Source organism: Loxodonta africana, chromosome 19 (genome assembly GCF_030014295.1).
Source record: "Loxodonta africana isolate mLoxAfr1 chromosome 19, mLoxAfr1.hap2, whole genome shotgun sequence".
Lineage (NCBI taxonomy): Eukaryota > Metazoa > Chordata > Mammalia > Proboscidea > Elephantidae > Loxodonta > Loxodonta africana.
In genome coordinates, this window is record NC_087360.1 from 8,532,040 (window position 1) to 8,548,917 (window position 16,878).

General features: G+C 43.1%; 1 protein-coding gene across 1 annotated transcript in view; it reads left to right on the forward strand.

Annotated features, from left to right (window-relative positions):
- ANAPC5 (anaphase promoting complex subunit 5) overlaps positions 1 to 16,878 on the forward strand; it is a 33,275-nt gene that overhangs the window by 12,619 nt on the left and 3,778 nt on the right. The window contains exons 8-15 of the mRNA XM_003420297.4: positions 7,408 to 7,489; positions 8,153 to 8,242; positions 10,269 to 10,450; positions 11,532 to 11,667; positions 13,339 to 13,413; positions 15,375 to 15,496; positions 16,161 to 16,268; positions 16,348 to 16,495. Coding sequence (XP_003420345.1) covers positions 7,408 to 7,489; positions 8,153 to 8,242; positions 10,269 to 10,450; positions 11,532 to 11,667; positions 13,339 to 13,413; positions 15,375 to 15,496; positions 16,161 to 16,268; positions 16,348 to 16,495 — 943 coding nt within the window. The remainder of the gene's footprint in view (positions 1 to 7,407; positions 7,490 to 8,152; positions 8,243 to 10,268; positions 10,451 to 11,531; positions 11,668 to 13,338; positions 13,414 to 15,374; positions 15,497 to 16,160; positions 16,269 to 16,347; positions 16,496 to 16,878) is intronic.

Here is a 16,878-nt window from a genome sequence, read left to right on the forward strand (position 1 = left end):
CATCTCACTGAGGGTCTTCTTCACTGATCCTCTGTTTTACCAAGCATGATATCCTTCTCTAGGGACTGGTCCCTCCTGATAACATGTCCAAAGTATGTGAGACGAAGTCTCACCATCCTCCCTTCTAAGGAGCGTTCTGGCTGTGTTTCTTCCGAGACAGGTGTGTTAGTTCTTCTGGCAGTCCGTGGTGTGTTCAATATTCTTCGCCAACACCGTAATTCAGAGGCATCAACTCTTCTTCGAACCTCCTTATTCACTGTCCAGCTTTTGCAGGCATATGAGGCAATTCAGAATACCATGGCTTGGGTCAGGTGCACCTCAGTCCTCAAAGTGACATCTTTGCTTTTTAACACTTTAAAGAGGTCTTTTGCAGCAAGTTTGCCCAATGCAATATGTCATTTGACTTCCTGACTGCTGCTTCCATGGGTGTTGATTGTGCATCCAAGTAAAATGAAATCTTTGACAGCCTCAGTCTTTTCTCCGTTTATCGTGATGTGGCTTATTGGTCCAGCTGTGAGAATTTTTGTTTTATGTTGAGGTGCAATCTGTACTGAAGGCTGTAGTCTTTGATCTTCATCAGTAAGTGCTTTAAGTCACCCGCACTTTTAGCAAGCAGGGTTGTGTCATCCGCATATTGCAGGTTGTTAATGAGTCGTTCTGCAGTCCTGATGCCGCATTCTTCTTGGTATAGTCCAGCTTCTCAGATTATTTGCTCAGCATACGGATTAAACAAGTGTGGTGACAGGATACAACCCTGATACACACGTTTCCTGACTTTAAACCATTCATTATCCCCTTGTTCTGTTTGAATGACTGTCTCTTGGTCTAAGTACAGGTTCTCATGAGCACAATTTAAGTGTTCTAGAGTTCCCATTCTTTGCAATGTTATCCATAATGTGTTATGACCCACACAGTCGAATGCTTTTGGTTAGAGACTTTAGGGTGCATTAACAGAATCATAGTGTCCAAAGGAGCCCTGGTGGTGCAGTGGTTTAGCATTTGGCTGCTAACTGAAAGGTCAGCAGTTCAAATTTACCAGCTGCTCTGTGGAAGAAAGATGTAGCAATCTGCTTCCGTAAAGATTTACAGCCTTGGAATCCCAAAGGGGCAGTTCTACTCTGTCCTTAGGGATGCTATGAGTCAAAATCGACCTGATGGCAATGAATTTGTTTTTTTTGGTTTTTATAGTGTCCAATAATTGAGACTTCTACCTCTCTCTGTATGGGCCATGCAACAGCCAGGCAGAAAATTCCAGTATTTTCTGGTTGTCCCATGTTAAAAGGGGCATTGGTAATCTGGGGCTTGTATTGGTGACAGTGTTCAGGTTGTTGAAGGCCGTACTGCTCACAGTTGTGTCATATAAAGAATGTGAGCACACTGAGCCTGGAGAAAAAAGGATTTAGCCAAGCATGTGTGTGACATTCCATGTAGGTAAAGGTCACATGAAAGGGACTATGACTGATGGAGCTGTGTGCCTCCTAGAGAAGACTGAGAGCTGGGGAGTGCAAGCTGAAACGCAGAGTGTTTCTGTTCGTTGCAAGGAACGTGTTTCCCCGTACGGACCCTCTGAGAAACGTGTCAGTGCATTGCTCAAGCCTAGACCGGAGGTGTCACTAAAGGAATCCAAGCATCAGGTTGGTTCTTGGACCTGAAAATATTTAAGGCCACTCCAAACTCCTGGATTTGGTGAGATTTCATACTATCTTTTAATAACCAACTTCTTTATCTCTGCCCAGCTTTAATAACCTCTTCTTCAGGACCTTTCTTTTTTTTTTGGTAGTCATAGTAAATAGCACTACCATTTGTATTAAATATCAGTAACCCATTTCTATGTTAAAAACACAGACTTCCTGTGGAGTTTGGAAATTTGCATACAGCCTTCTGGTTAGATCCAAAGAATCTTTTGATGTACAGAATTTCCTTCCCGTTACAGTACAATCAGCGGGGAGGCAGCTGAGTGCATGGATATACACACCGAAGGGGGACTGTGTGTATCAGCGGGGAGGCAGCTGAGTGCATGGATATACACACCAAAGGGGGACTGTGTGTATCAGTGGGGAGGCAGCTGAGTGCATGGAATATACACACCAAAGGGGGACTGTGTGTATCGGGGGGAGGCAGCTGAGTGCGTGGATATGTACACCGAAGGGAGACTGTGTGTTAATGTGCTGCTTTTTCTTCGTCCTTGATTTGTTCAGTTTCAGACTTCTTGGTTTCCGGTCCTGGGTCTGTGGGCCCGTGTGAGTGTCACTTAGCTAACAGGGACTGTGCAAATTTCTTGGGAATCCTTATAGTTATTTTTTGGTCATCTCCTGTGCACTAGGTGCTGAGGTTACAGCAGCAAAATAAGAGGGAAAAAACCCTGTTCTCATAGAGCTCATACTGTAGTGAGAGACACGTACAATAAGCAAAACTAAATATAATTACATCAGGTAGTTACGGGTAAGGAAACAGGGTTAGGAAGTGCTGTTGGGGAGTGTTGTGTTTTTTCTTAAGGAGCACCCTTCCTCCAGATATATGCACAGACCACTGCTTCCCTCAACCCCTTTAAAACTCAGAATATTAAGTCACAGAGGCCAGGGAGGGCTGACCTGCCATCTTTCTATTTAAACAGAGATTAGAAAGTGAGGGAGTGAGTGGTGTGGATGTGACTGTTCAAAGCAGCGAGAACAGCAAGTGCAAAGGCTCTGAGGCAGGGCTACTGGACATGGTGGAGGTGGTTGGAGTGTGTAAGTGACGGAGGAATAGAAGGGAATGAGGTCAGAGAAGTGGCAGGGGTCAGAGCAGTTAGGGTCCTGTCGGCCCAGATCAGAACTTCGGCTTTTACTCAGAGTGACATAGGAAACCGTGATTTAGAGACCACACACCTTTTATCTCTGGCATTTTGGAAATAGTAGCTTGTGCGTATGAGATACCACAACCAGTTTGCCTCTTACTTTTTTACTGAATGTTTTTTCCCAGTGGATTTTCTGATTAGCCGTGTTGGAGACCCGTAAGGTCGCTGAAGGATTTATCCGACTTTCCTCAAGTTTCTGTGTTGGCGATCTACCTCTTTCTCCTACCTGGGAAAAATAAGCTCTTTTTAGTCTGTTTTAGCATACTACCTGTGCAGTTCTCTCAATAGCTTTTTTCCTAAACATAAGATTTATTTGGTCATCATCTAGTTCTTCTGCTCTCAGGTTAACAGAGGCTTTGGGTCATGTGGTCTCTTAGTCCTATGGACTAGTTTCTCCTTGGAGCCTTTGATTTTCTTCATTCTGTTTTACTGCGTATGAGTAGAGACCAATAGTTGTATCTTAGATGGGCGCTCACAAGCTTTTAAGACCCCAGACACTGTTCACTGAACTAGGATGTAAAATATTACGTGAATTACGTTAGGCCAGTTGACTAAATTGTTCCCAAGACTATGGCCCCAGGCTTTTAACCCAGTAAATGAATCCCATGAGTTGTTTGCATAAGTCTCGGAAGCCTCCAGAAACCCTGGTGGCGTAGTCATTAAGTGCTACGGATACCAGGCTGCTGACCAGTAAGTCCGCAGTTTTGGGTTTTTTTTAAGGAAGCCTCTGTAACTGTGCCCCCTAGTGGTTTGCTATGTATGTGGCTGTACACATGCCTGCAGATACACCTGTACATACACACACGTGTATTTGCTCACCTATGTCTTCCTATACGTATACATGCATCCGTATCTACCTGTGTAACCATACACATATTTTTTAGCTGTTTTTATGGTTGTTGCAAAATTGTATTTATTACAGCATTTACTGAAATTATCCCTTTTTTTTTTTTTTAATGTATTTCTTAGTGTATTTACCTTGGTGAAGTTGTGCTGACTTCACCCATATTTGGGACTGCCTTCCCTATCACCAAAACTAACGAGTGTCTTCTATCCAGAAAGTGATGTCCCCTCCCTCTCCTTCCCATGCCTGTTAACCATCAAAGAGCGTTGCTTTCTGGACGTGTATCTATTCTTTACTGTTTATAATAGTGGGACCGTACAATATTTATCTTTTTCTGATTGATTTATTTCACTCAGCATAATGCCCTCCAGATTCATCATGTTATGTTTCATGAGCTCCTCGGTATTCTTTGTAGCTGCATAGTATTCCATTGTATATACATACCACAATTTGTTTATCTGTTCATCCACTGATGGGCACTTAGGTTGTTTCCGTCTTTTTGCTATTGTGAATAATGCTGCAGTGAACATAGGTGCACCTATGTCTATTCGTGTTACTGCTCTTAGATCTCTAGGATATCTACCTAGGAGTGGGATTGCCAGATCATAAGGTATTTTTATTTCTAGCTTTTTGAGGAAGTGCTATACTGTTTTCCATAGTTTTTGTACCATTTTTACAACCCCACCAGCAATGTATATGAATTCCAGTCCCCTTACAACCTCAGCAGCATTTGTTATTTCCTGTTTTTTTGATCAGTGCAATTTTTGCAGGGGGGAGATGGTATCTCACTGTATCTCTGTAATGGCTAATGATGGTGAGCATCTTTTCATGTTATTTTTTGGCCTCCTGAATGTCCTCTTTGGTGAAGTGTCTGGCCTGTCCTTTGCCCATTTTTTGGTTGGATTGTTAGTCTTTTTGTTGTTGAGTTGTTGAAGCTTTCTATATATTTTAGAGATTAGAACCTTGTCAAATTTATTGTTGCCAAAGATTTTTTTCCCCAGTTTGTAAGTTCTCTTTTTATTCCCTTGGTAAAGTCTTTTGATAAGCTTAAGTATTTAATTCTTAGGAAGTTCCAGTTATCTAATTTATCTTCTGTCATTTGTGCATTTTTGGTTTTGTTCGGTATACTATTTATGCCAAAAAATAGGTCCCCTAGTTTTGACCCTATGTTATCGTCCAGGATCTTTATAATTTTAGCTCCAACATTTATGTCTTTGATGCATTTTGGGTTAGTTTTTATGCGTGGTGTGGGTATGCATCCTGTTTCATTTTTCTGTGTATGCATTTCCAGTTTTATCAGCACCATTTGTTAAAGAGACTGTTCCCCGTTGAATGGACTTTGACCCTTTGTTGAAGATCAGCTGCCCATAGCTGGATGGATTTACTTCTGGGTTCTCAGTTCTACTCCATCGATCTTTGTGTCTGTCACTGAACCAGAACCAGGCTGTTTTGTTTACCAGGCCATATAATAAGTTTTGAAATTGAGAAGTGTGAGGCCTCCTACTCTTTTATTCTTCAGGGTTTCTTTAGCTATTCAGGGCCTCCATCCTTTCATATAAAGTTGAAGATAAGTTTTTCCATTTCATTAAAGAATGTTGTTGGGGTTTGGATCAGGATTGCGTGGTAACTATAGATTGCTTTTGGTGCTGTTGACATTTTCACAGTGTTAAGTTTTCCAGTCCATGAGCATGGAATGTTTTTTCATTTATGTAGGTCTCTTTCAGCAGTTGCTAATAGTCTTCCTTGTGTAAGTCTTTTATGTCCCTGGTTAGGTTTATTCCTAAGTATTTTATCCTTTTGGGGACTATTATACATGGTATTGTTTTCTTGATTTCCTCTTCAGAGTCCTCCTTGTTAGTGTAGAGGAAACCAGGCAATTTTTGTTTGTTGGTTTTGAACCCTGACACTCTGCTGAACCCTATGAGTTTCAGCAACTTCCTTGTGGAGTCTCTTTAATTTTCTAGGTATAGGATCATGTTATCTGTGAATAAGGATACTTTTACTCCTTCCTTTCCAATTTGTTTGCCCCCTTATTTCCCTTTCTTGCCTTATTGCTCTAGCTAGAACTTCAATACAATATTGAGTAAGAGTGGTGATAAAAGGCATCCTTGTCTTGTTTCTGTTCTCAAGGGAAATACTCTCAATCTTTTCTGCTGAGAATAATGTTGGCTGTTGGTTTTGCATATATGCCCTTAATTATATTGAGGAATTTCCCTTCTATTCCTATTTTGCTGAGAGTTTTTATCAGGAAAGGGTGTTGGATTTTATCAAATGCCTTTTCTGTGTCAATTGAGATGATCATGTAATTCTTAGCCTTTGTTTTATTTATGTGGTGAATTTCATTGATTCATTTTTTAGTGTTGGACCATCCTTGCATCCCTGGTATGAATCCCACTTGATCGTAATGTATTATCTTTTTGATATGCTGTTTAATTCTGTTGGATAGAACTTTGTTGAGAATTTTTGTGTCTATATTCATAAGGGAAATTGATCTGTAGTTTTCTTTTTTAGTGGTGTCTTTGCCTGGTTTTGGTATCAGGGTTTTGCTGGCTTCATAGAATGAATTAGGGAGTGTTTGTTTCTTTTCTATATTCTGGAATAGTTTGAGTAGAATTGGTGTCAGCTCTTCTCTGAGTGTTTGGTAGAATTCTCTAGTGAAGCCGTCTGGTCCCCTGAAGTTTTCTGAAAACCAAACAATAGATTAGCTTTGCTAGTAAAAAATATCTGCCTCGAGCATTGTGCTCTTTTAAAAACTATCTATATGGGATCAGAGTGACAACAGCAACTTGAAAGATTACATAGGAACTTTAGGAGGCAGTTAGCTTATGTTAATGGGGGAGGAAATGACTCAGAAAAGGGGGGTGAGAATGGTTGCACAACTTGAAGAATGTAGTCAGTGTCACTGAATTGTACACATAGAAACTGTTGAATTGGTTTATGTTTTCCTGTGTATATCCTCAACAACAAAATAAATTTTTTAAAAAAGAAACAAACAAGCGACACTCAGCATTTTGGATCTGATTTTGAGATCCTCAGTGAACCAGTGTTTCTAGCGCTTCTATTATATTACTGGCCACTGCAGACACAACGTTTAAGATGTGACCCATGCCTGCTGGAGGTTTGTAAACTAGTTGAAGAAATAAAATGAACACAGATTAAATAAATAGAAGGGGATACCCCCAAGGTGTTTAATGAAACACAGCAAGGTGCGGTGCCGACAGCAATGCTGTGGGAGTTTTCAGCACTGGGGGGACCATGACAGCCCCAGAAGTTGAGAAGTTTGGGGAGACATTCTAGATGGAAGGAAATCACTTAAGCACAGCTACACACAAAATCTCAGAAGTGGGAACCCTCCAAATACTTTTTATAACTAGTTTTTAAAAAAAATTATAAAAGTAATAAACCCACCTGGTTTTAAAAAATTCAAATAATGCAGAAAAGAATGCAGTGAAAAGTGAAAATTGTGTCTTCTCCTTGGCCTTCCCCCGGGCAGTAGAAAGCTAAAATAAAAATCTTGGGAACCGAGGGAGAGAAAAGCGTTCCTTCATGGCCCTTTCTTTGGAAATTTACCTTTGAAGGGACGAGTCCACTGTCAGTGATTCCTGCTGCCGGATGGCCCCATAAATAGCTACAACAGCCAAGTCCAAGTGCGGCACTCCTTCCTGCTCCCGTTGGGCAAGCATGCCTGTGGTTGTTAATGGGATGTTAACATTCAGTCTGTCATCAGTCAGCAGGCCGAGCTCGCCCTCCAGGAGGCCATCAGGATTGCCCAGGAGTCCAACGATCATGTGTGTCTGCAGCATTGCTTGGTAAGGCCACCCTCCTGTCTGGGGCCTTTGTGCCTGGGTTGTGTTGGCTTTGGGAAGGCCTCATTTGATTTGGATTCCAAGGTCCTTGGCAGTGAACGGAGACTGGTTAGGTGGTCGTGGGAGTTTAGGAAGGGCAACCCATATTTATTTAAGTTTTCCTTCATTCGTGGCATCTGTTCTGCTTTGGGGCATTTCCTGTCTACAAATTTTAATGCAACTTGCCATGCAAAAGAGTAAGCCTTTAAGTGCCACATTTAACGTTGACATTAACAGAAAGGTGTGTGCTACACCCAGTAACTGGGTGAGACAGTGTTCTGTAAAAGATAATCACCCAGCAGAAGTAGAACACAGGGTTCATTTACAGTCACCTGAGAACCACATTCTGCACTTTAAGGCCGTGTGGGCCTGGATCCTTTTTTTCTGGAACACTCGCCCCTCACAGCTGTCAGAGGTGGAAAAGATCAGTGGCTTGTTTGTTTCAGTCTGAGGGTTTTAATGTGTTCGACAGGTTCCATTTAGGTTCATAACTCCTGACAGAGTGTTTTAGAGGATTTATTTTCTCCCTTGTAAATTGTTAATTCTTTCTTGTGGCCACACTGCTGTTTCAGTGGAACTTTAGCCACTCCCCTCACTGTGGCACATTTTGATGATTTCTCTTGCCAGAGCTGGCTTTACGTGCTGGGGCAGAAGAGATCTGACAGCTGTGTTCTGCTGGAGCACTCTGTGAAGAAGGCAGTGCATTTTGGGTTACCGGTAAGGCACCATCTTACGGGGAGACTGACTGAAGAAGTGGTATTTCTGCCCTCCTTTGGAGCGAACCAGCGATGGGTTTAGAACGGCTGTTTCATTGTGTGCTTTCGCTCTTGTTAGCTTCACATGACCTTACTTATTAATCAGGCCGCCAAGTTCTGTTTGATGGGTTTCTCCCTGCTCCTTCTATCCTAATAATATCAGTGCAAGTTGCAATTTATCAACTCGATAAGAGCTGTTTAGTTTATTGATCAACATTAACTTAGCGCATCTTTACTTAGAAAAATTTTAGGAAAGGCTTATTTTTAAGGTAGGGGTTGGCAAATCGCTGGGCCTCGTCTTACTCCCTGTCTGTTTATATATGGCCCTCAAGCCGAGAATGGCTTGTAGATTTTTTAAATGGTTGGGGGGGGGGGGAAACTGTTATGCAACAGAGACTGAATGTAGCCTGCAAAGCCTAAATTATTTACTCTCTGGCCCTTTACAGGAAAAAGACTGCCGATCCCTATTGTAAATAGTAAACAAAGCCAGGAAACGGTAAACCTGATGTGCAACTCTGTCATTTCTCGTGGTGAATGACAGAGAAGCACCCAAATTATAGTCCTTAATGGCTTCATCTTTGAAACATACACTGAGGGATCATGGACTCCACCTTTGAAATAGCAATACCTGTTAGAATCTAGATTTCTGTTGCACGAAGAACCTTATTCTGTCTCAAAAATACGTCCTGCAAATGACCAGAGGCAGCGAGACCACTTAGAGCACTTTGTCTCCTAAAGCCTGGGACAAAGTCTGGGAAAGGTGACAGTAATTGTGTGCAATAATTTCATCTGTATGTTTTTAACTAAAGAGAGAGAACTCTGTAGATTGTCCATTGGACTCATTTCTGGGAAAGGAAACTTTTATGTACAGAATTAATTATAATGCCAACAGCAAGCAGCTCCTGGAAATAAATGATAAAAGATTTCTTTTTTCTTTTTTTAATGATAGACTTCTTAAGTACAATTTTTGTTATGGATTTAAAGTGATTTTTTTTTTTTTTAGGTGAGGTTTCATCTTTGAAAATTATACCAGGAGTTAATGAAAAGATAATTTGTGGTTCATAAAAAAGAACAAACTCAAAACCAAACCCATTGCTGTCGAGTCGATTCTGACTCGAAGCAACCCTATAGGACAGAGTAGAACTGCCGCATAGAGTTTCCAAGGACCACCTGGTGGATTGGAACCGCTGACCTTTTAGTTAGCAGCCGAGCTCTTAACCACTGCACCACCAGGGCTCCATGGTCCATGATAGGCATCATAAATTTTTTTTTTATGGCCTAGTATATTGCCCCACACTGTGTTTTGCATTTATTATTTCATCTTATCCTTACAACAGTTTTTCGTGGCAGGTTTGAAGCCCATTTTATAGATGAGGAACCTGAGGCATAGCTAAGAAGCTAAGTGACTGGTCCCAAGTGACACAATGGCGGAGGCAGTGGTTCAGCTCAGATCATCAGCCTCTCTTTCATCACCAATTTTTTAGGGACACGTTGCATATGTTAAAGCCAGGTCAGGCTGTGGGTACTTTCTGCGTGTGTCTGTGTTTATGCGTTCCAGTAAGACCTTTTTACAAAAACAGCAGGCCAGATTTGGCTCACGGCTGTCGTTTACTAACCACTGGTTTAAGTCTACTAGGAGGCAGCTTGTTATTTAAACTAAACTCGTAAAGGTTCTTTAATACATAAAAAGCCCTTTTGTAGTATACGTCTGCAGCCCCTGCGCACTTTTTTTTTTTTTAATTTTGTAAGTTGGATTTAGGGTATTAGATTTGCCTAAAACAGGGTAAACCCATACCAGATTTTGACTGGAAGGAATCTTGAGCAGTCCTTTTGCTCAGTCCTCTAACCTGTGTTTACTTTCTTTTTAAATAGTAGTCCTGTCACTGTACATGTGCCAAAATGTGAAAAATGCCAGATTTCTGAACAGCAAAAGAAAAAATTCTGTGTTGTCCTCTCTCCCCTCCTTGGTTATGGGCCTGTGCTCTCAGTACCTCGCGTCCCTGGGAATACAGTCCCTGGTGCAGCAGAGAGCTTTTGCTGGGAAGACGGCAAACAAGCTGATGGACGCCTTGAAGGACTCCGACCTCCTGCACTGGAAGCACAGCCTGTCGGAGCTCATCGACATCAGCATTGCCCAGAAAACGGCCATCTGGAGGCTCTACGGCCGCAGGTGGGCGTCCAGGCCGGTGGTCAAGGCCATGGAAGCACGAGTCTTTTAGAGATAAGCAGGATGTAGCCACCTGATTCTATGAAAGGCCATACACTATTTCCCTTCCTTGGGTAGAAATTACTCATGCAGGGGATTAAAGAAAATCCTTTATAGTTTAGAAACTTCTGTATTTTGCATGGACTTTGCAAACCTTTTCCCGTACATGTTCTTATTTACTCCTGGCAGCTGCTTGGTGAGGTAATGGATGGTTTATCCATGATTCAGAAGGAGTAAACCCAGGTTTGCACAGCTGTTCTGCCCCAGGTCACAAATGTGGTCAGCAGCTGACAGAGCTGGAACTCAGACCCAGCCACCTGACTCCAAGGACTGTGCTCCTGTACTTCTGGAAGGAGCAGGTACTCCTCTGGTTCACAGAAGCCCTGGTCTGTAGGCGCTCAAATCGAGCATCCCCTGAACCCCAAATCTCTTGTCTGAAGAGAGTGGCTTCCCCGTTAACAAAGGTGTCTGCTCTTGAATATCCCCAGCGTCGTGTTTACTTTTCCATTCAGCCTTCTTTGGGTCAGAAATAAACTTCTTGACCAGATTTTTAATCCTGGAGCCCTAGCCTTACCTCACCTCCCACCTAGCCAGTCTACTTTTTCTTCGTATGCCATAATAAAAGGAAGCACCTGTTTTGCCTGTTTCTGAACTTCAGAGAGCTTTTTGGCCTGGTGTGGCCTGAGACAGCTGTAGACACCGGCCACTGCGCACGCTGCTGAGCAGCCGGGGCTAGGCCGACCTCGGGTCGGCACTGACCTGTGGAAATGAATTAACACGTGTGAGCAATGGGGAGGTGGGGCCGTGGGGGTGGAAGCTCCTGGTTGTGCCGTAGCCGCTGAGTGTTCCCTTGAAGGCTGCACACCTGGGCGCCTTTCAGCGCTCCCTGTCCTGCAGTGGGAGCGTTGGCACTGCGAGACAGCTGCTGTGTCCGGAGGGGGCTTTAGCTTTCTTCCATTTCCACTGGAGCTGACTTCAGGATGTGGCTGAGGGGCAGTCTGGGCTCACTGACTGCAGGCGCCTCGTCTTCCCTCTCGTCCCCCAGCACCATGGCCCTTCAGCAAGCCCAGATGCTGCTCAGCATGAACAGCCTGGAGTCGCTAAACGCCGGCGTGCAGCAGAACAACACCGAGTCCTTTGCTGTCGCACTCTGCCACCTTGCGGAGCTACACGCTGAGCAGGTAGGCAGGTGGCTGGGCCAGCGCGCTTCTGGGGCAATGCAGGTGACACTGCTGTTTTTCTTTAGGGCTTGAGAATGGACTGAGTAGGGTGTCTGCAGAGCTTGTGGAACTTGCTCCCTTCTGGGAACAAGAGTGTCATCCACTTCCATGTCACAAATGAAATAAAAAGGAGTCTTTCAAGTTTCAGGTAGTAGAGGCGCGTGTGTGTTTGTAGGAGCAGGGAGAATGCAATAAACATGTAGCTAAAATGGTAATTATGAATATTTGTCATACATTTACTCTGTGCCAGGCCTTGTATCTGGTGTCATACACGTATTATCTTACTGAAGGCTTACAATAGCCCTATGAGGTCAACTTATTATTATCCCTATTTCACAGAGCAAGAAATTGAGGCCGAGGGAGAGAAATCCTATACCCACAACCATAAATGTCAGAGCTCAGCCCCCAACCTAAGTCTGGCTGACTCCATAGAAGGGCACTGAGAGTTGAACATAACCTTGACTTACAGCCTAAGTCGTTTATACAATTCTCTTGATTTCATGTTGCTGTGATGCTGAGCAGGTCTCAGGGGAACTTGTAGACTAAGACGGAGTAGGAAGAAAGGCTTGGTGAGCTGCTTCCAAAAGTCAGCCAGTGAAGGGTCTATGGATTGCAGTGGTCCAACCTCGTTGTGCACGGTGTCAGCATGAGTCAGAGGGTGACTCGTCGGCAGCTAACAACAAGATAAAGATAAGCATCACAACAATAGAAAACTGTAAAAGAGATACAAACAAGTCTTCACAGAAAAAGTATAAGTGGCCAAATAAACATGAAAAATATTTCATTCTAGTCATCAAAGAAATTAAAATAGTGAAATACCAGTTTCACCAATAAAATTGGCAAAGACACAAGTACTGGGCAAGGAGAAGGACATAGAAGGCTTGTATAAAGGTACTTGGTATGCCTCTATAGCGCAATTTAGTAATATGTACCCAAGGTCTTAAAAAGGCCTATCATTTGGCTTAGCAATTCTGCTTCTAAGGTTTTATGCTAAGAAAATGATTGGACAAGTATGCAAAGATGTATGCGCCAAGATGCTTATTGTAGTGCTTTTAAAATAGGGAAAAATTGGAAATAACCCAAATATCCCAAAGCAGAAGATTATTGGATGTATCATAATCTATTTACCTCCTGAAATACAGTGCAGCCCTCAAAAATGATGACATAGGTTTGTATTGATTGACACTGGAAAGATTGGTTTATTCAAAAAGTATTTATTGCGTGCCTCCTACGTAGCTATGTAACTGTTATAGACAATTTACAGAAATAGTGTATATACTTATTTTGGAGATATTTATATTTTTTATATTTAGGTGCAGAAAAAAGTCTAGAAGGAGAGAGACAAGAACGTTAACTGTGATTTCCTTTGGCGGGATTAAAAGTAATTTGTCTTTTCTTCTTGTTTCCATGTATTTTGTACGTTTTTCCTAGAGTAGACATGCATTACCTGTGTAATTTTTGAAAATTAAATATATTAGAACCCAGAAAGCACGGCCCTTTGAAGTCTCACAGCCTCCGCCCAGTGTTTTGCAGGTTGTTGCCCCGAGAACGCGTGGGTGGTGTCGGCGTCCTTGTCTGCTTGCAGTGGTTTCATCACAGACGCCCTAATCAAATGGCGTCTTTCTACTTTAGGGTTGTTTCGCTGCAGCTTCTGAAGTGTTAAAGCATTTGAAGGAACGATTCCCACCCAACAGTCAGCACGCCCAGGTAACCTCCTTCTGTGTGCCATCCGATTTATTTCTGCAAAGATCGTCTTTACGATACTGTTGTCAGACCGGGACCCCCTCAGTTTCTCATGGCTCCTTTACTTCACCCGCGTGAGGAGGGGAGTGTGTGAGACTCTGTAAGCTGAGTTCATTTAAGAAAGCTGAGAAGCTGAGATTTACAGGAGGGTATTTTCTCCTTCTCGCCTTCAGAGTGTAAGTTAGTATCCTGTACATCTCTAACTGTGTAGGGGTAAGATGGAAATCATCAGTGTCTTTGGCTAGATCAGGAATTATGTCTCAGTTTTGTTGTCTGTTACATGGCAACTGTAATCTTGCCCTCTCAAAGTTGAATAACTTTTCGGGAACACGGACCCAGAGGGGATAAACGTCAAAGCAGTCCAAGATCCTCTGTTCCTTACTGCCTGAATTTCCATCTCTGAGGGGGCCGAGAAAGCTGTCTCAAGGGGGCTCCTTTTTCTTCCTTCACTCACAAGTTTAGTCTTCAGTGGATTAGGGAATTTGAAATTGTAAGAGCCCCATGGTCTAGGAGTCGCCTAATGCTGGTCCCTGAGACTGTCATTTGCCTGGGTCATTATCCCCACCTCATTGTATGTGGTGTGAGTGGCTGTCAGCGTGTGGGGCTCGTGCTGGAGTCTCCTTCCTGCCTTTCACTAGACTGTGACCCGAATTCAGAGTTCCCAGATGGAAAGGTGGCAGGCAAGCAAAATAGAAGATAGAAAATGAAGTCAGGGATGCTGCGGGAGGGAAGAATGAAATGTAGTAGCTCTAATGCGATGGAACAGTTTTAGTTCCAGTTGTTTTTTCAGAAAGGTGCACAGTAAACAAATGAATCAATTGAATTCACAGTTCAGAGAAGAAATGTGTTTGGCCAGAAAATAATTACAGGATGCTCAGCTTGACTGGTGACCAGGGAAATAGAAATTGAAACAATAATGAGGTATTTCATACCCATCAGATTGACCAAAAGTAACGTATCTGACAACACCAAGTGTTGGGGAGGATGTGGAGCAACAGGCGGTGGCAGGCACTGTTGTCATATAGTTGAAAACTACTCAGCGGTGAAAACAAATGAACTAGAACTAGAACTGGGTAAGTCTCAGGAGGAAACCCTGGTGGCACAGTGGCTAAGGGCTACGGCTGCTAACCAAAGGGTCTGTAGTTCGAATCTGCCAGGCGCTCCTTAGAAACTTTATGGGGCAGTCCTACTCTGTCGTATAGGGTCCCTGTGAGTCGGAATTGACTCGATGGCAACAGGTTTTTTGGTTAAGTCTCAGAAAAATCATGTTGAGCTAAAAAATAAAAAGTAGGTTGCCAAAAGGATGCGTATGCTATGATACTATTAATTTATACACGGTTTAAAAGCGTACAAAATAATACTGTAAATTGTTTATGAAAGGAGCTCTCGTGGTGCAGTGGCTAAGCACGTGGCTGGTAACCAAAAGGTCAGTGCTTCGAACCCACCACCTGCTCCATGGGCAAAAGATATGGCAGTCTGCTTCCATAAAAATTTATAGCCTATGAGTCGGAATCAGCTTGATAGCAATGGGTGTGGTATTGCTTATGGATAAATGTATATGTTGTAAAAGTGAATAATATACACCAAATTAAGTGCTTTCTTTGAAAAAGAGAGGGGAATGGAATTTGTGAAGGAAACACAGGGGACTTCGTAGTATCTCATGGTATCTGTAGCGAGTGCGGCAGCGAGTGTAATTGGACAAAGTTGGTGGTTGGAATACTTGTGTTTGTTATTTTATTCTCGTGCCTTATCACATCCTTGTAATATTTAAATTTTTTTTTTCTAAGTCTAAATCTAAAAAGAAAAAAACTGTGAGTGAATTGTTCTAAGGGTGTTCTCAGCAAGCCAAAATACCTTTTTATCCCCATTGAATAATGCGGTGAACATGGGCCTTTTTTTTTCCGTAATTGCTTTTTTCTTTCTAGTTATGGATGCTATGTGATCAGAAAATCCAGTTTGACAGAGCAATGAATGATGGCAAATACCACTTGGCTGACTCACTTGTGGCAGGAATCACAGCTCTTAATAGCATAGAGGGCGTATATAGGTAAGAAACATTGACGACTCCAGCCCCAGACTGAAGGAATTTCTAAGTGGCTTTATTTTTATTTATGCATTGTAGAGTTTGTGAATGGGTCATTATTAATGGTCTTTTTTCTATTCATTACCTCCCTACTACAGGAAATTAGAAAAAAACAGATAAGCAATGTGAAACAATCAGTATCCCCCAGAGATAATTGCTAACACTCTGCTGTGTGTAATTCCAGAACTTTTTTTGCATGCATATATTTGTGTGTGTGTATACATGCTTTCTCACACATTCATACATATGCATACCTTTTTTCTTTTAACCAAAATTATATTAGGCCCAGTCCTTCCCCAGGGGAGGTTTGCAGTCTAGTTGAGGAATTAGAGATTCTAGCCCCGAAATAAGGAGCCCTGGTAGGCAAGGGGTAAGCACTCGGCTGCTAACTGACAGGTTGGCGGTTTGAACACGCCCAGTGGCTCCGTGGGGGAAGGACCTGGCAGTCTGCACCTTTAAAGATTACAGCTAGGAAACCCTATGGGGCAGTTGTGCTCTGTCACAGGGGGCCGCTGTGAGTGGGAATCGATGAATACGTCACAACGATAACACCACCCCGAGGCTGACCGTAGTTCTAACACTTAAGGCATCAGCAGAACTTCTTGTGTCTCTTTTGTTCCCGTTACAGAAAGGCAGTTGTACTACAAGCTCAGAACCAAATGTCGGAGGCACACAGGCTCTTACAGAAGCTGTTGATCCATTGTCAGAAGGTGAAAAACACAGAGATGGTGATCAGGTGAGCGTGCGCTCCCACCTCTTCCGCCGACGTGACTGTGTGCAGGACGTTTCACCCCTGTTTCCCTCTCTGCGGCCAGCGTCCTGCTTTCAGTGGCCGAGCTGTACTGGCGATCCTCCTCCCCCACCATCGCGCTGCCCGTGCTCCTGCAGGCTCTGGCCCTCTCCAAGGAGTACCGGCTGCAGTACTTGGCCTCCGAAACAGTGTTGAACTTGGCTTTCGCCCAGGTAAGCCGGCCTGTGTTTCACAGCACAGTACCTATTTGTGTTCGAGACCTGGTGAGTGTATTACTACTTTGTGGTTTGGAAAACTATAACAATGAGCACTCCCCCGTTAATACTGAAGTCTGGACTCGTATTCTGCAGTGAAAAACCCTCTAGGCAGTCCGTGGAGTCACGAACTTGGTGGCAGGGCGACACTGTCCAGTGGCACTCACTTACCGAGTCTAGTCAGGGGCCTCGTCTTCAGGGAGCATGCTGGCATCACGCCGTGGTTATTTGGCCGGAGCACTGCCTGCTTTAACAAGGGGGAGAATAAGGAGATGAGGAAATCATGTGTTCATGGAGAGACTTTGGAAATCACATTGTATTTGGTGTTTGTTTTCCGTCTT